The sequence below is a fragment of the Crinia signifera genome, chromosome 4 (genome assembly GCF_055691185.1).
Source record: "Crinia signifera chromosome 4, ASM5569118v1, whole genome shotgun sequence".
Classification (NCBI taxonomy): Eukaryota; Metazoa; Chordata; class Amphibia; order Anura; family Myobatrachidae; genus Crinia; species Crinia signifera.
In genome coordinates this window covers 281,894,080-281,913,988 of record NC_139220.1, presented here as the reverse complement: position 1 = coordinate 281,913,988, position 19,909 = coordinate 281,894,080, and the positions used below count along the sequence as shown (strand labels likewise).

The window sequence follows — 19,909 nt, the reverse complement described above, 5'->3', positions numbered from 1 at the left end:
AACCCAATTAAATGACTTCTGTTTTTATTAGAGATGTGCAGGCTCTGATTTACTCTGATTTACTCTGATTTCAAAGCAGGATCTTATTGGATATCCCAAATCACATGACAGTTGTTGGCAGTTGATAGCCAATAAGATCCTGCTTTGAAATCAGAGTAAATCAGAGCCTGCACATCTCTGGTTTTTATAATTGCGTTTTTCTCTGTGCGCTCAACTCTTCTGAGGTTACACTGGTATCTTGAAGGTGGAGGACTATAGCATAAGTCATTTTAAGTTATTATTCATGTTAAATGCTTTGGATTAATGTTTTCTTCTGAGTAGCTATATGGACATACTATAACCTGTATATTCATTACACTTATGGTAAGTAACTGTTAACGAGTTGCATTATTTACAGTAAATCCACCAACCAGCACAATCCAGATGGACGAATGTCCCAACAGTACAGTGACTGATTTCTACATCGTAGCGTTCTCCACCTATGAAGCAGGACAACTTGTTCTATTCATTGGAGTTTTACTGATGTATCTAATGACTGTGACTGGAAACCTATTACTTGTTATACTTATATGCCTGGTGCCACAGCTTCACACCCCAATGTATTTCTTCCTGTGTAACCTATCAGTTGCAGATATCGCATATGTGTCATGCACTCTCCCAAAGCTGTTGTCCATATTTGTAACAAAGGACCATGGGATGTCCTTTCCTGCCTGCATTACTCAGTTCCAATGGTTTACATTATCAGTTATTTGTGATATATTCACTCTGACCTCTATGTCATATGACCGATATGTCGCAGTCTGTAAGCCCCTGCAATATCATCTGATCATGAGTAGGACACTATGCATTATAATGGCAGCTTCCTCCTGGCTTATATCTGCTATAAACTCCCTAATGTATTCAATCCTCACATCCATGTTGTCCTTCTGTTCCTCAACCACAATTGACCATTTCTTTTGTGAGCTGAAAACATTGTATACTATCACCACTAGTGACACCACAAGCAGGGAAATCCTTATGTTATTTGATGATGTATTTCTTGCTTTTTTACCCTTTTCTCTCACTATAACCTCCTATGTATACATTATCTCCGCCATAATGAAGATCCGTTCTTCAGGTGGACGTTTCAAAGCTTTCTCCAGCTGCATCTCCCATCTCACCACTGTCATATTATTCTATGGACCAATCATCTTCTTGTATGTTAAACCACAGTCTGAAAATAATAAAGAACAGGACAAGTTGTTGTCATTACTCTATATGGCTGTGGTCCCAATGTTAAATCCATTTGTCTATAGCTTACGGAACAAAGAGGTTTTGGGAGCCATCAGAAAAGTTACCACAATCAAGAGACATTAACTTTCCATGCGGTCATATTAAAAATAAGCATATTTCTATTAACATTTAAAAATTTCCACACCTATAAAATGAAAAAAAAAACATTTTCTAACTAAGAGGGTCATGTTACAAATACATAATAACAGATATGTAATATACAGTATAAATCAAAAGCGTATACTTCGCCATGAATTTCAATCCCAATCGAATCGGGATTAAATAGAAAATTAATTGCACCATGTGTAGGGGGCTTTACTCCTAGGCATCCTTAACTTGTAGTATAGGCAAACTCAGTGGCACCCCCCCCCCCCCAACCCAGTTACTGGTGCCCTAGACAATTGCCTAAAGATGCCTAATAATAGACCTAACCCTGTATGAGAGTCAAGTTCTTTTTCAGCACGTGAAGAGCTGTGGGTCAATGAGTTGTCCAAGTCTTCCCTTCAATTAATGCACACGCCTGCCATATCACAGGCCCTAATGTCTTCATCACAAATCCATATATAGTACTTTTCTTTTCACCAAATTATTTTTTTCCTTTTTTGAAATAGGAAATGCTACTTTAAAGATTAATCTTGTAAATAAAACTGATCACATCATATTGTCCATTTGTTCAGTTGTTTGAGTGTTATTTTATTCCTACTGTAGCTCAGTGATTGACAGCATTGTTTGACATCAATAATTTTAGGGGTGAAGTTATTAAGCATTAGATTTACAACATTGGGGCTAAATCAGATCTGACTTGCTGGAAGTCTGGAATTTCATCTGAGAATTGCCATATTTTTCAAGCTGCAATCATTTACAAGGCATAACCATCCTGGGTTCTCGGATGAAATCCCAGACATCTGGAACTCTGACCCTATTACATTTATCCATATATACTCCAATATTTGAGAATTACAGTTTTGGATTATTTGAATCTAGAAAGACACATATGGATTCACTCGGGGGAGATCATGTCAAATAAACGTCATAGACTTTTTTGATTCGGTGACTAAAGTAATAGATAACGGAGGGGCTGTAGATGTAGCTTATCTAGATTTTAGTAAAGCATTTGACACTGTCCCACATCACAGACTGCTAAATATACTTGAAAGCATAGGTTTGGCTGAGAAAACATATAATTTTAGTAAATGGAGTGCATTCACAGGAGGGAAATATTACCAGTTGAGTACCCCAAGGTTCTGTACTTTTACAAGTGCTTTTTAATATCTTAATTGAAGACATTGCAAATGGTTCTGAAGGGAAAGAATGCCTTTCTTCAGATAACACAAGGGTGTGCAACAGGGTAGACACACCAGGAGGGGTAAAATGAATGGCTGATGGTTGAGATAGAATAGAGGAATGGTGCGGAGCATGGCAATTACATTTTAATGGCAAAAATGCAAAATCTTGCACTTGGGACTCAAAAATCCAAAGGCTAAATATAGTATTCATGGCGATATATTGGAAAATACTAAGGAGGAAAGGGATTTAGGAGCCACTATTTCAGGTTATTTAGAGGATGGTAAGCAATGTAGTAAAGCAATGAGGCCAGATGCTTGGTTCCATAGAGAGAGGAATTAGCAGCAGATTGAAGGATATACTGCAATAATGCCACTGTATAGGTCATTGGTACGACCATCTAGAAAACTGTGCCCATATCACGGAAAGGATATAAATACTTGCCCGGAAAGACTAAAACATCTCGATTTGTATAGTTTGGAGTCGAGAATGGAAAGGGGGGACAAGATAGAAACTTTCAAATATGTCAATGGTTCTAACTAGGTCCAGAAGGGAAATGAAGAGAAGTATTAGAACATGAGGATATGCACTGACACTGAGGGGAGGGAGGTTCAGGGTAAATCTGACACAAAAAATACTTAACAGAAAGTGTAATGGACAAGTGGATTAGTGTCACATCAGAGGTGGTAGAGGCTAAGACAGAGCAATTTAAATATGCATGGGATACTCCTATCCTAAATCGTTAAAAAGGTGCAGACTAGATGGGCCCAATTATTTTTATCTGCTGGGAAATTATATATTTCTATGAAGTTCCATAAGCACACCTATTCTATTTTTCTAATATGCAAATGTTTTTAAAACTGCAATATTCATGGAGGTTTCAAGTCGTTCATACTACTATGACAACTGCTAATAAAAAAATTAATAACAACAATAATGATAATATAATGATAATATTTATTTTATATTTTACATTTTGCATTTACAGCAAAATAATCTTAACAGAAAAGAGATCTTACTGTTTGGGTTGTCTCTTTTAGAGACGATAGGGACATTAGTGAAATGCTTGAGTAAACCGGAAGTCTTGGGCCTGTTTTTGAAGGATTCTAGAGTGGAGGCCTCTCAAACAGTAAGGCTGGTTTCACACACTCCGGCTCCTGCCGGACGGTGAAATCCCGCACGGCCAGGGAGCCGTGCCGCACACATTAGTTGTGAATGGACACTATTGTGTCCATTCACACGGGACGGCCACGGCCCGGCCGCACGGCTGCAGCCGGATCCCACCACTGGAAGGGACGGCTGCCGGGCTGTGGCCATCCCCTCCATGATAAACTAGTGTGTGCTGCACGGCTCCCTGGCCGTACGGGTTTTAGCCGTCCGGCAGGAGACGGACAGTGTGAAACCGCCCTAAGGGGCAGTGAGTTCCATAAAGATTGAGTTGCAATAGCTAAAAGCTCCACCCACAGATGAATTTGGATATATTCTAATAGTCCTTTATCTACAGATCACAGAAAGATACCAGAAGCTGCTTCAGGTCACTTGGGTCCTGGTCATGTAGGGCATTGAAAATTAGTAGACAATCTTGAAACAAATTCTACTTCTTACAGGACAGCCATCAGAGAGAGTATAAATGGGTATTATGTGCCTGAAACAGAGCTGATTGGTTAATAGCCTTTTATTTCAACTGAAAGTGGTGCAGTTATTTTGCAGAGAGCCAAAGGTAGAGGGCATTGCAGTAGTCTAGGTGTGATGAAACAATGCATGTATGACTTTAGACAGCTCTTCTGATGGAATTAAGTGCTTGATCCTGGCTAATCTTCTCAGATGAAATAATGAGGATTTGATTTAGGCTGATACCTGATGCTTAAGGGTCAAGCTAGAGACCAAGAAAACACCAAGATTCTGCACATGTTCACTATTTTGTTATTCTGAATCACCAAGTGTAACTCCAGATGATAGGTTATGCTGAAGTCCACAAGACTAACAGGTCATGTTTTGTGGATTATATAATCATACACAGGTGAGTTAAATATGTTGCTGGGACAGTTATTATCCTACCTGCTTTAACAGACAAGAATCCTCAAACATGACTTGAAGGTTGAGTGCAACATATGTGTAAGGGGCATTATGTTTATAAGGACATTAATAATGTGTGTCATGTGTAAGGGGCATTACTGTGTGGTATTATCAGGGGTGCCGATAGAAAGGGGTAGGGGGTACAAATTACCCAGGCCAAAGTCTGATGGAAGGGCCCAGTGGGGGCCCCGGGCCCCCTACCCTTAAGTGACAGCAGCAGCTGCAGCTCTTATCCTCTGCCCAGCACACACTGCTTTGTGCTGGGTTGCAGTGTGGCCATGGAGATGCTTAAAATACAATATTTTCTCAGGATTTTTTTCTAAGGGTATAATGTGAATAATGTGAGGAATAATATATATAAGGTAAAGTGGTACTACTGTGTGATGTAACGTGAATAAGGGACACCATCGCATGATATAATGTGAATAAAGTTGCACTACTGTGTGGCATAATTTGAATTGGGGGTACTATTGTATGGCCATGCCCCTTCCCGCACCGAATGTGTGCACTGTTTCTATTTAAAATATTGTGGGTAGGAGCACCAAAATTATGACTGCTATGATGAGGGTTGATGGTGCTGGGAAAGGGGAGCAGGGTCAGAGGTGGAACTAGTGGCGGTGTTAGGGGGCACGAGACAAAATCTTGCCTAAAGTGTGATTTAGGCTAGGGCCGGCTCTGTGTAAACTAGTACTGTTCTAAGGACAATTTAATATAAATGTACATGATTTATTAATTTTATGGAAACCAGATTATTGGACTGAAATTTCAAATTGCAAATGACCATCCACTATGGATAAATAAGTATAAACAAAATAAACCAATGTTTTGGACTCTGCTGCCTAGGTACTAGGTCACCATAGCTATTCTTTAATACTGCAATAATTAAAACCAAATTATGTTTCACTAAATTGTGCCTGATAACTAGATATGGAATACATATAATACCAAACACAAGAACAATCAGAATAGCTCCCTGGGCGCTGGATGTAAGTTCCTCTCTCCTTTTTCCAGGGGAATGTGGACCCAAAAAAAGAGAGACGAAGAAAACACAATAGTGTGATATTGTAACTTAATCATAAAATTCTATTTTCAATAAAATTTGTGCCTCGTACCAATCCAATATGTCTACTCAGATTAGCAGACATGTAAGCTTAAACGGAGGGACTTAGTGCGTCACCAAACGATCTTTCACTTTCCGTCTTCTTTAGGTGGATCCCTCAAAAAAAAGGGGATAGGAAAACACAATAGTGCAGATACCCTTTTTTTATTTTTAAAAGCATAAAATTGTAACAACCAGATTCTGTATCAAAGGACTCTCACCATGTGGTTTTGTCCACAAGAAATGTAGACAAAATAGCGTAGGTGTGTAAAACCAAACAGGCGTCCCCGGGTGCTTGGACCAGCACCCAGGGACGCCTGTTTGGTTTTACACACCTACGCTATTTTGTCTACATTTCTTGTGGACAAAACCACATGGTGAGAGTCCTTTGATACAGAATCTGGTTGTTACAATTTTATGCTTTTAAAAATAAAAAAAGGGTATCTGCACTATTGTGTTTTCCTATCCCCTTTTTTTTGAGTGATCCACCTAAAGAAGACGGGAAGTGAAAGATCGTTTGGTGACGCACTAAGTCCCTCTGTTTGAGCTTACATGTCTGCTAATCTGAGAAGACATATTGGATTGGTACGAGGCACAAATTTTATTGAAAATAGAATTTGATGATTAAGTTACAATATCACACTATTGTGTTTTCTTCGTCTCTCTTTTTTTGGGTCCACATTCCCCTGGAAAAAGGAGAGAGGAACTTACATCCAGCGCCCAGGGAGCTATTCTGATTGTTCTTGTGTTTGGTATAATGGCCCTTATTCTGCATCGTGCGGTACGGCCCGCGTGCGGCCGTACCGCCGATGTTTTTAGTCTGCACATGCGCAGAGGTCAATCTGCGCATGTGCAGCCCCATTCGCCGCAGACGTATTTCGTCCGCCGCAAAGGGGGCGTATAGGGGCGTGAGGGGCTTCATACCCTCATTTCCCTATGTATACGCCCCGCGTTTCATGGGCGTTCCCATGCAAACGCGGGGCGTATGCATGCTAATCAGGGTATGACGCCACTGATGGGGGCGGAAAGCTGACGTCGCCGGATGTCAGCTCTCAGCCCCCATACAAGCTATCACACGGACGATTGTCCGTGTGGTCTCAGCTTGCGGGAGCTGCTGTGGCGTGCGGCCCTGCCTTCGATGGTCGACGACCATCGAATGCAGGGGGCAGCTCCCACCATGGTGGAGGCGTACGCCCCACCATTTTTATGCGGATCGCCAGCCGTCCGTGTACGGACGGCCGTGGCGATCCGTCTCGTGGGCGGGGATTGGTTTGTGCGGCCGGAGCACCGTGTGCGGCTCTGGCCGCACCAACCAGAATAAGGGCCTGTATGTTCTTGAAGTGGTTCTTCATTTAATCAGTACGGCACCCAGAGCTGCTTATAAGCGCACGGTAGATTGGTTTTAACCCAAATTTTCACTGTATGGAATACATATAATCAATGAAGCTATTAGAGATGTTCTGTCAATTACTAATAACTTTCAATGCCTACACATTCTATTGCCGAAATTTACTATACAGACCATATTCTGGGGGTTGGCGGCATTCCTCCATGTCTTTGAACATGTCTAATAAATAGCAAATCAAAATAAGTCTCTTATAATACTCAATCACTTAAAGTTGCTTTTGGAGTGGCTGAGCTTAGCCAATCACAGATAGAAGCTGTGAATTTTTTATACAATAAAAACTTATTTAAATATAAAACTATTTAACATTTTCGTTGTTTAAGGTTTAGCCCTTTCAGCTCCAATGTCTAGTCAGGCTCAACAGCCCTAGCACTAATAGCAGATCTACTGGTGAGCCACTTTAAAATGAGAACATTAGCATCGTTCAACATTCAATATAGACCATTTTTTTTATTTAAAAAAAATAATACATTTCAATTAATTGAAACATTTAAACCAGACTGTTTGAATTGCAAAAAAAAAAAATCTTGGACTGCAAAGGGTGATGGACTGTGAAATATCTGTCAGGCCCACATGAAAAAATATACACCTCCAAGTGCCATTGATTTAACAATGACATGAGTGAATCTTAATCACAAAGACAATAACTATATCTCTATACATGCTACAGTGAGGTGTAACAGGCCATAAAAGCCATATGAGGTGTCTGTAAGGATACCGGGTTCCCCAATCATTCAGACACCGAGCAGATGAAACCAAAATAACGGTTTATTTTCCACAGCACACACAAATAGATAAAGACAGGAACAAGAGGCAAATGTAGCATAGAAACATCCAGGTAGCAGTCCAAACAGGCAGTCCTTTTGTAACAGGCCATAAAAGCCATATGTGGTGTCTGTAAGGATACCGGGTTCCCCAATCATTCAGACACCGAGCAGATGAAACCAAAATAACGGTTTATTTTCCACAGCACACACAAATGGATAAAGAGAGGAACAAAAGGCAAATGTAGCATAGAAACATCCAGGTAGCAGTCCAAACAGGCAGTCCTTTTAGCGTCACAGTTCCAAACCAATTCCACAGAGCAAAACTTTGCTTATCCACACAGCAGCGACAGCAGATTAGTCCTCCGAATTCCACAGGGATCCCCACCGCAACCCTATCACATATACCACACCACTGTGATAGTGCAGGAAACCTGTATAAAGTCCACACAGCACCGGACACTCCACACAGGAGCGTAATAGGGCCCACCGTGGGCGGATGATGCGTTCCACACAGATACCTATGCAGAGTATTACCTCTTAGCCCAGGACAGTGACTAACATGAAGAGCTGGGCTGTGCAAGTGATTTCAATACCTTCCAAATTCCCACGGTGCTTGCACCACCCGTGGGGTTTGCCCAGCTTCCTGATTGGTGGGTTCAAGCATCAGGTACAGTATATCCCTCCTTTAATCTACAGATGTCAATATTCTGCTGCCCACCTACTGTGTCAGTCTCCACAATGTCTGCTAGAGTTCAGGAAGGCACAAAGAAGTGCAAATAGAAAGAACAATCACAGGGTAATTGGGTTATGTCCTGATCACCCCCTGTGGAGATTGCCGTTTGGTGAGATTACTGTAGTTTCTCCTGGGGTCCTTCCTGTATGACCATATAAGGGTAACAGCAGATGATATACAGGCTAATACTATAGTTCTGGAAATACACCACACATGGGGAATAGAGACATACACAAGAACAATAGGGCTAAAATGTACATTAATCACTACACATAATAAAATACCATAATTACAGTTTTACTTAGAATCTGATAACCTCACAGTGTCTAATACAGAGATTTGGTTTTGGCTCTGTTGGAGATGATCCCAGTATAATGAATGTGCTTCCTAGGATCACTATAGTGCCCTGTTAGATATACTAGTGGCATATCTGGCTACTAATGAAGGTGCTCCTTGCTCTGTGCCTAGGCACCCAGTACAATCATTTTCCACACCATTTAAGATTAAAATGAAAAGGCTTAGACAAAATAATAATGAAGTCATCAATACTATTAAAAAACAAAACATATTACCTCTGCTGTATGATGATGGCATTAGACATTTTATGTAAACAGGCATAGGGTGAGATGTACTAAGCCCTGGAAAGTGATAACGTTGAGAGTGATAAATCACCAGCCAATCAACTCCTTACTGTCTTTTTAAAAAAAAACATCTTGTAACATGTCAGTCAGCTGCTGATTGGCTGGCAGTTTTTCACTCTTCATTTTATCACTTTTGAAGCTTAGTACATCTGGCCCATATTCCGGACATGTGACTGACTACTGAATATAAACAGATAATTCAAACTGAAGATACCTTCTGCCTAGGAAGATACATTTTCTTAGAGGATCCTGGCTGCAGAGAAATCACAATATGTGTAAGAAAAATGTCAGACAACTGGCATATAACTAGTTACAGAATGTGGCATACCTGTACTGGTCCCCATTATTCCTGTTACTGCCCTGAACTTCTACCCAGATTTCAACCAAAACTTCAATATTATGGTTTTATGCAGTGGCGTAACTATGGAGGGTGCAGGGGATGCAGCTGCCATTGGGCCTGGGACCTTGAGGGGAGGGGGGGGGGACTGTGACTTCCTTCTCTTTATTTTCTTCCAACTTCAGAGGCATTGTAGTTACAATTGTAGGGGAAATATTTTGCTATGGGGCCTAGAAGGTGCTAGTTACGCCCCTGCTTTTATGTATAAATTATAGATGGAGCCGGCCTCTTCCTTGCAAGGGCTAACGATGGAAGGGCTTGCACACCCCGTTCCTACAGAGCGCCATGCCTCCTTCCCTGCTGCCATTGCCAGTGCCCACCGCCATCCCAACCCCCCCCCCCACCCTAATCCTGCCCATCTCCCTGAAACGGAGATGGGCAGGGTCACGCCACCCAGCCGCCAAGTGACTGGGACGTGCGTGAGTGTGAGACGCACATGCGCTCCAGTCTGATGGAGTCGCTCTCCGCCAGTGCTCGCCAGCGAGGAGGTTCTGGTGAGCGCTGAGAATGAAAGAGAGAGGTACAAATTGAGAGTCAGGCAGTTGATTTAATCACCTACAACTCTACTCAACCACATCTTCAGAGTCAGAAAGGGAAGACTTAATACCTGCCTGCCCTTCTGCATTGCCTTTAGCAGCTGCAGGAGACAGGGGCTGCATGAGCTGAGTGTGACCTCAATGAAGAGACATGAGACTGAAGAAAATCACATTATTTCACAAGGTGGTAATTCACTCTAGCGGAGCAGCAGCTTAACTGAATGCTGGTCGCTGCAAATTTGTGGCCATGCAATCAGGTCTGAATCAATCCCTTAGTTCCGCCACCTGTTTTCATAGGTGGAACTAGTTCCACCTCCACAAAGGCTTTTAGAACTAGTGGGTGTCAGGTGAATTTCATGGATTGTTAGTCGCTCATTAAGTTTTGTGGTCATGTAGATTTATGGCCTGGGGGGTATAGTGTTTCATGTTTTCATGAGGTCCGCTGGTTGGATATTTTGTGACAAGGCCTTAAGGCAAAGCTTTTGAAATGTGCAGTTTAAGGTTAACCAAAACTTTTTATATTTCATTTAGGTGGCAATGACCTGGGAAAGAGGACGTCATTGTATTTGCGTCGCTCTATGGTTGAAGGTTTTGTTCGTTTTGCGGAGGCCTGTCCATTTTGCATTATACTGTAGTTTGGTCCCTTTTTTTGTGCTGATGTTCAAGCTATTAACAAGACCATGAGGAAGGTTAATTCTGCTGTGGCTAAGTGTTTTTTTTTGTGCTATGAGAGATTTGCAAGTCAAAGGATAGTATGGTGCTCTTTCTGGAGGATTTTTTTATAACAGCAAGCCAACTATCATCACTGTGCACTTCAAGCCTCACTGTTAGGAGCCAATATAAACGGCTCATTTCTGTCTTGCCAGTTTTACGGTTTTGGCTGGGATTTTACTCTCTGGTGGCCTCCGGTGGTGAGTCTGTGCCATTGCAGCTCACCCTCTGTGAACTTAATTATGCACAAGTCTGACCTCGTTATCCCTGCTGGGAGTTGGGTTGGATTGTGCACAAGTGTCTTGACCACCTGAGTACTTTACAAGGCATTCTGGCCAGCAATACCCTGCCAGTTATAGTTCCTAGTGGAGATCTCCCTAGCCTTGTCCTGAGCCTTGTCTAGTCTTGTCAGATCCTAGATACTGCCCTGTGTACCCCAGCAAGTACTCCTGTCGAGCATCCTGAGCCCCAAGCCTGGCTTGTGCTATGGTGTCCATGTTCCTGGTCCCGGTCAGCAGTCCTGCCTGTGCTGCAGCCTCCTGAGTTCTGTCTGCTGTGAACCATCATTCCAGATAAGTCAGGGGCTCTCCCTGCAGCTGCTTCTGTTATTATTACATTGAATGGTTCCATCTCTGCATTGTTGCAGCAGCTCACACTGAGTGTCTGGTTTGTCCTCTAGGGGTCATTCCTTCCTTGTGTAGTTATCTGGGTGTGTTTTGTGTATTTACAACCTTAGTGCATTGTTGCACCCGTAGGGAGTATGCCACACATTTTTGTAGACTCTGGGTGTACTCCATTCTTTGTGTCGCTTTAGTCAGCATTCCTCTTGTGCTCTCCCCACCTTGGGGACTCGTTGTCTCATATAAGGCCTGGCGGGATCTGGGTTGGAGCTGGCATAACCAGCTCCTTCGAACGCGGCTGTTAGAGGTGAAGCTTAGCACCTCACGTGTCCACCGACCGTGGGGAGAGGCAACAGAGTTTAGGGGTCAGGGTTGGTGGTACCCTCCAGAGTCCTTACACTCACTTTAGAAAGTACCAGTAATTCCAAAGTGCTCTCCACCCTAAAACAGACATTATCCTGAATATATCACACCTCTGAGGAATGGAACATAAGGAGTTGCCATACCATGTGACAAAGCCAATCAGCACCACTGGGTAATCCTAGCCTGCTTCTCGAGGATCACGTGGTGTTGTTTTTGGAGTAAAGCTTGCATCTACTTGTACCTGCTGAGGAACCCTAGATTCACTGAGATTATATGCAAACAAACAAAGGGGTGCTGCGCTCACCTTCTGAGGTGCCCACACAGCCGATGTTGACTGGGAGCACTTCTATATGTGACCTTACTGGCTCAGTGTGGTATGGACTGCAAGGAGGACAAGATGAAATGGGTGAATAATATATTTATTTATAATGAAAAACTGGTAGGTGGAAAGATGGGGGATGGGGTGACGAGCCGTGTAGCTTCCACTCGTGGGGAGTGGTGTCCGCTGCCGGCCAGGTGTGGGGAAGGGGGGGAGGGGGGGCGCAGGTGAGAACAGTCTCTGGCTGCGGTGGGTGGAACGAAAAAATGAAGAAAAAGCAAACAAAGAAAAAAGAAAGAAAAAACAGTCCCGGTACTGTCCACAGTAGAACGGTATGGAGATGTCACTGGAGGCTGGCATCCCAGCAGCTCACAGTGGTGCATACAACATACCTTAATGCTGCCGCAGTGCAGGAGTGTTCAGGCGCTTGTGGCCGCAGATGTCCCGGGCGTCCTGCTGGGTGTGAGAGGGACACCGGTGGTTGATCCACGCTGCTGCGCTGTGTGCGCCGGCAGGTGCCGGATGGTACACGCTGACGTGATCTTACACGGCGCACAGGAGCAGCGTGCGCTCTACTCGCTGGGGAGGAGACTTGAGATGTAAAGACTTGAGATGTAGGTGTATATGTTACCAACGCGTTTCAGCCGGGGTTCGGCCTTTTTCAAGGTAGTGGGTCTGTGAAACTGAGTAGAATATAAAGGGTGGTAGGCTCCTCCCCTCTCCTGCGATAGGTCGAGAGGTGTTCAAGCCTTCTGTACAGTTGTATTCATGGAATGTGTCAGAAATGCTGATGTCGACTCCTCTGTAGAAGACCTGGCTGATGTCGACTTGTCAGTCGGTTGGTCAATGTCGATGGTAGAAATTAAATACATGAACAGAATTAAACATAGAAATAGAATCATAAAAAATGAGAATGAAAGTGTCACTGAATGATTGAAACAAAAAGGGGGAGAAGGGGGTGTCAAATGCATGCCAACTTGTTGCCAGTACTGGGGGATATGCATGAACTGAGTACAGTGTCGACATAAAGTGGTGGTGTCGACTTTTGTACATGTGTGTAAATTAAGGCACGTTTCTCATGATCAGGTGTTGCGTTGAGTAAGGCCAGGTTATCTACTGCGTCCAAAGTCAAGCTGTGGCCTTGCATATAGGGGTGTCATATATAGATCAAAGATGCCCATTATGGAAGTCTATATTCAAGCCCCCAGGGTGTAGGGTTTTTAGAGTAAAAATCCAAAAGAGTTCTCTTCTGTTAAGAACCTCAGTGTGATCACCTCCTCTCCAATTCTGAATGGGGGATTCAATAACTGAAAAAGTGAGACCTGTGGGATTGGATTTATGAACTAGCTTAAAATGCATTGATACACTGTGTTTCTCATAGCCTATTTTTATATTGCGTATATGTTCATAGATTCTTGCTTTAAATGTCCTGATTGTCCTGCCCACATATTCTAATCCGCAGGGGCATATTAAAAGGTAGATTACCCCCTTGGACTCACATGAAATGTGCTGTTTGAAATGAAAGGTGTTGTTGATGGTCACTGATGTCCAGGTGCTATGGCATTTTGTAGTTTTTGTGGTGAGGTTCTTGCACCCTGCACATCTTCCACAGTGGAAGAAGCCCTTTGTGTCGGTGAGTCTGGTCTGTACGGTCTGTTTGGGTTTGATGTGGTTTTTTACAAGTCGTTGTCTTAAGTCTGGTGCTTTTTTGAAAATCAGTGTAGGTTTGTCTGAAATGTGTTGCTGTAGTTCATGATCCTGTTTGAGTATGAGCCAGTGTTTTTGGAGTATTTGACGGAGTTGTTGTGAGGACTGATTAAACTGTGTGATAAATGATACAGTTTGTGGACCCAATTTGGTGTCAGTATTGGTTTTAATGAGTGTTTTGTCTCTGTCTAGTGTGGCTATTTCATGGTATGCATTGTTCACTAGATTCTCGTCGTATTGTTTTGCTATAAATTGTTTTTTCATGTCCCCTGCTTGTATCTCAAAGTCTTGTGTCTTGGAGCAATTGCGTTTCAAACGGCGAAACTGTCCTTTGGGTACCCCGTCCAACCAGGGTTTGTAATGACCACTGGTATACAGAATATAACTGTTCACGTCAACGTCCTTTCTAAATGTTTTCGTCTGTATGGTATTGTCCTCAATGAATACCTCAAGGTCTAAGAATTGTACTGATAATTGACTGATGTGAGTGGTAAACTGTAAATTTCTGTCATTGTCATTCAGATAGTCCATGAATTGTGTAAGTGAATCGTGGGAGCCCTTCCAAATGAAGATACAGTCGTCAATGTAACGCCGCCATAGGATCAAATTAGGCGACCAGCTACGCTCACCCCAGATGTAATCCTCCTCCCATTTGCCCATGAACAGGTTAGCGTAGCTGGGCGCCACCTTCGATCCCATGGCGGTCCCGGTGGTCTGTAAGTAAAAATTGTCGTTAAACCAGGTGTAGTTATGTTGTAAGATAAAGTCTATGGAATGTATGATGAATTCTATTTGTTCCTGTTTGAGTTGTTGTGCTTTTTCAAGAAAATGTCTGGTACTGTCTAAACCTAGGTTGTGATCAATTACTGTATAGAGAGATGTGACATCGCTGGTTGCGATCCAATAATCTTCCTGCCAGTCTATTGTTTGTAGGGTGTTTATGATATCTGTGGTGTCTCTGATGTAGGAAGGTAAATCTTTGACTAAGTGTTGTAAGAAGGTGTCAGTGTATTGTGCAAGATTGGATGAGATGGAGTTGATACCTGATATAATGGGTCTACCTGGGGGATTCTGTAGGTTTTTGTGGATTTTTGGGAGGTAATAGAAGACCGGTATGACTGGGTGTTGTTGTTTGCGAAAAGTGTATTCGGATTTGTCCAGAATGCCTTGGTTGTAGCCTGTGTGTAGTAATGTGTCCAGTTGTTTATTGTAGTCTGATGTTGGGTCTCCTGGTAGTATTTTATAAGTGGTGTGGTCACTAAGTAATCTTAGTGATTCCTTGATGTAGTCTGATTTGTTCTGAATGACAATACCCCCCCTTTATCTGCTGGTTTGATGATTATGTTGCTATTGTTTTCCAGTGAGTGTAATGCCTGTGTTTCTTTATTGGTCATGTTGTTCTGTTTGCGGCGTGAATTTGGCTTCATGGTGAGTTTGTCTAGGTCGGCAATAACTGATGTCTCAAACGTTTTTATGTGGTGGCTCTTAACGTGGGTAGGGTTGAACGTGGACTTGGGTCTCAGGCCTGTATGCAGGTACATAGGTGGTGATGCACTATTGTTTCGTACTATGGAATTTGACATGAAATATTTTTTGAGGCAGAGTTTACGTGTGAAGGATTGTAAATCACAGTATGTCTGGAACTTGTCTGGTCTGTTGTGTGGTGCAAATTTCAAACCTTTGGATAATACTTCATCCTGTTCTTTAGTGAGAGTTGTGTCACTAAGGTTAAAAACCTGTGTGAGTTTTTGAGGAGATCCTATGTCTTGTTGTCTGTTGGTGTTAGTGTTTTTGGTTTTTTGGGAGTCCCCTCCTCTGCAACCTCTCCTAGTTCTATATGTCTTTTTTTGCTGATGTTCTTTGTCATGTCTTGTGGTATGGTCTGTGGGCAGGCTTTGCGGCCTGCCTCCGTATCTAAAAAATTCTCCCCCCATGAGATGGCTGGTGTTGCGGGGGTTTGTGCGTCTTGGGCTGTGGGTAAAGTGTTGGTGTCTGCCGTATGGTTGATCTGCCCTGTGTGGTATTGTCTTTGGGTGGTGACCCATCCCTGGTCGAAAGAGAGTCTGGCTAGGTTATCGTAGTCTATGTCGTCATCAATTTCATGCACTGAAAAGGATGTTTGATTAGTTGTGTCTAGAGTGTTGTTATGCTCTGACTCGTCGATTGTAATATTCACTGCTTGTGTGTCAGCTGTCTCGTGGAGTTTTGACATATATTGTTGATAGGTGAGTCCTGTGTTCTTGTATAGTACGGATTTGTGATTGTTGTGTGAATGTTGTAGTAATGTTTTTCGTGGACCATGTGTAAGTCTAATGTGTTGTTTTTGTTTAGTCGTCTGTTTTGGAGATTTTGGAAGTTTGGGTCTCGTGTCACGGCGAACTTTGTTTATTTTGATGCTAATGATGTCATTTTCTGTTTTGGTCAGTCTTTGTGTGGAGATGGTCTCTATATTGTCAAACCCAGGTTCTTTGGTGAAAGGTTCTATGAGAGCATATGTGTCGTCGATTTGTATAGATAGGTCTTGTAAATGGGAGTCATTTTTCTGTACAAGTAGTTTTATAAGGTCTGTCGAACAGTTGTGTAGTACTGTGTCCCACTTCTGTTTGAAATCTAAATCATCTAAATAGTGTGTAGACTGCTTTTTGATTTTAAGACCTTTGGGGATTATGTTATGTTCGAGATACCACCTGAGAAAGTGGTTATCCCACCAAGTCTGAGTTTCTTTCTTAATGAGTTTTTCTAAGTGTCTGTAGTTGCTGAAAAATTGTGATGGAGGTAGTGACTGATTAATGCTGGTGATGTTTTGACCCTCTGCCTCCGCCCTCTGTAACCTAATGTTCCTTATGTCCAATAGACCCATATGTATATAGTACCAAGCTGCTAACCAGGTAGACCAGATAAGCAATATTTGTACAGGGGTGGGTATAGCGCTCAAGTACTAATGTGCGAAGGGGCTGCAGACCCAGAGTGGTCCAAACTCTAGATACGGAATATGCAGACATTATCCTGAATATATCACACCTCTGAGGAATGGAACATAAGGAGTTGCCATACCATGTGACAAAGCCAATCAGCACCACTGGGTAATCCTAGCCTGCTTCTCGAGGATCACGTGGTGTTGTTTTTGGAGTAAAGCTTGCATCTACTTGTACCTGCTGAGGAACCCTAGATTCACTGAGATTATATGGCAATACACCACAATAACTGGACATTTCTCCCTTTAAAATTGTGGCAGCTGAAAATTGTAGTAAAATATATATAGGAATGGACTATGACCAATGTTCCCTCTAATTTTATGAAGGCTGTGTGCGGCAAAAGATTTTGGCTGTGCAACTTTGGAAGGAATTTAAAATTTTTGTGCGTCACTTATATATAACTGAAAAATGACGTTCAGTATTTGTGTTACGTTTACTTCAAAATTATATTAAACATTTAAACATTCAAAACACAGCACACAATGTAGTTAATGGGTAAAACACACATTAATTGAGTCCACAACTGCAAAAAGGGACCACTGCTGCTTTGTGCGCTCTGTTGTAATGTCTGTGCGCATGCTTGTGGAGTTGTGTGCGCGCGCACATGCGCACAGCTTAGAGGGAACACTGACTATGACAGAAAATAATTAAAGAGTTAATGAGGATGTATTATTTTATTATGAATGTTTTTCTGTGTAATACGGGTTAAATATATTTTTTTTTAAGATTCCATTAATTAAATTGAATTAACAGGCTCTTAATAGGGTTGTTAATAACTGTATTTATCTGCAAGCAAAAGTTCATGCCACCCATTGATTTTTCGGCATAAAATAGTTTTTTTCCAACATATTCAAGCATCACAATCACACAGAGCTTTTTATACATTTATACATATCTACCACACTCCCATAGAATCACATCCAGTTTCCTACACATAATACCGCATATCTCGCAAGAATATGTGTTTTTCACAAAGTTGTAAGTTATCCCCGTATTTTACAAATAGCTGCCTCATGATAAGGCCTGAAGGAGGTGTCCTATTGATGCTTCCCTCCTCTCTATTATCCTGGGAGCAGTTGTGGACATGACAGTTGTTATTATTTGAGGCACTTTTGGTAGAATTGTCTTTTTCCATGGCATTACATAGGGTATTTAGGAACTGGATGCTTCATCCAAATGGAAAGATTCTACAATGTTTTGTTCTATATTATGGTCACTAGGAGGTCCTTACTGTAGAGTCTGTATCACTTGACGATGGATCTGATTGGTAGGAGCCAAATGCTTTGTCTAGTGGCGTTGGCTAATTAGAGCTCCTGGCTCCATTTCATTGGATGTTGACTGTCTTATCAGTGTGGGCCTTTCACCAAGGTATTTTGGAATTAATTAATTTCAAATCAGTGTCACCACATCAGTTGATTATATTCGGGTGCTGGGTCATTGAAAACTGTCCAGTTATAAGCATTACATTTGTCCCACTAGTTGAGCTTTTACTATGATGTGGCAAACTGATTATTGTTAAGGTGCCCATACATGCTGCAATTATCGCATGTGTTTTGAACTTTTAAGGCCCCCATACACTAGCCGATTTTGGTCCGATTTCGGCCAGATCAGTCGGATCTGTCCGAAATCGGACCAAAATCGGCTAGTTTTGATGTCCCCTCAGATCCGATGCGCGGTCCCGTGCGCATCGGATCTGCGTCGGGTGGTCGGACCTGCTGCACGTCCGACCACCCGACTTGGGACCTAGTGGGGCGGCGCGGCGGTGGAGGGAGCAGGGGGGGCTGGGGACGCTGCGGGGGACACAGGCGGCATAGAGCGGGGCAGGGGGAGCCGGGAGCTGTCAGTAACTGAATAAAAAAAAAAATCCCATACAATGAATGGGCGGCCTGTGATTGGCTGAGCGCTCTCTCAGCCAGTCAGCAATTGGCTGAGAGAGCGCTCAGCCAATCACAGGCTGCCCATTCATTGTATAGGCTTTTTTTTTCTAGTACTGACAGCTCCCGGCTGCCTCTGCCCGGCTCTATGCCGCCTGTGTCCCCCGCAGCGTCCCCAGCCCCCCTGCTCCCACCAGCAGCCCTGCTCTGTAGTCCCCCCCCTGCTCCCCGGGTTTTTTACATGTGATAAATCGAGACGATTTATCACATGTAAAAAATGGCACATCAAGTGCCAATCTAATCAAGCTCCCCCGGGGAGCAGCCGGGAAAGCTCAGGGGGAAGTCGGGGGCGACTTGTCCTAAGGACAAGTCGCCCTAGTGTATGGGGGCCTTTAGAGTTCAAAACGCATCGGATTGGATAGAATCGCACCATGTACCTGCGAGGATGCGATGCGCGTCCCTGCGGGTACAATATTGTATAGTACAAAGAGTATCTGCAGGGAGTAGTTTTTGTGCTACATTGCATCACATCGCATCACCTTTGTAGTACATGTGATGCGATGTACATCACTTAACTATAAACTAAAAAAAAAAAAGAGGCTAAATTCGCATCACACCCGCACAGTACAGTAGACCGCATTGCATCGCATCCCCCCTCAAGTGCCAAAATCGCACAGCACAAATGAAGTACAAAACGCACAGCACACATATTGGCACGAGTATGGGCACCTTTACAGTGATTGTAATCATAGGCGTGCACAGCACATTTTATTAGGGAGTGCACTGTCAAAGCGGTGTGCCTAGCACCACCTATTGGGCATGTCTAACACCGCCATTGGGTCTGTCTAACACCACTAATTAGGCGTGCAATCACTACAATATAAAACGTCTCTCAGCCACACCATTATCTCCGGTCTATTTTAGTTTTAATCTTCTAATTACTCTGTGTAACAGTACATGCAAATAAAGTCAAAATCATATCTGGATGACACAGATATGTAGTGATATGACAATGGTGTAATACAATTAATAATGCAAAACACACATAATTGATTGATGGGTACTTATTTTAATGGAATACAGGTCTAAAAAGCAAAGGTCTTTGGTAAAAGGTATTGCTGGCATTACTA

At 42.7% G+C, this 19,909-nt stretch overlaps 1 protein-coding gene across 1 annotated transcript; it reads left to right on the top strand.

Moving 5' to 3' along the window:
- The first annotated feature begins 423 nt into the window (after positions 1–423).
- Positions 424–1,356, top strand: LOC146073076 (olfactory receptor 5AR1-like). Its single transcript, XM_083180256.1, has one exon. The coding sequence runs from the start codon at positions 424–426 to the stop codon at positions 1,354–1,356; it is 933 nt and encodes a 310-aa protein (XP_083036382.1).
- The last annotated feature ends 18,553 nt before the right edge of the window (positions 1,357–19,909 follow it).

Coding starts and splice junctions, on each gene's coding strand:
- LOC146073076 (XM_083180256.1), top strand. CDS start 424: ATGGACGAATGTCCCAACAGTACAGTGACTGATTTCTACATCGTAGCG.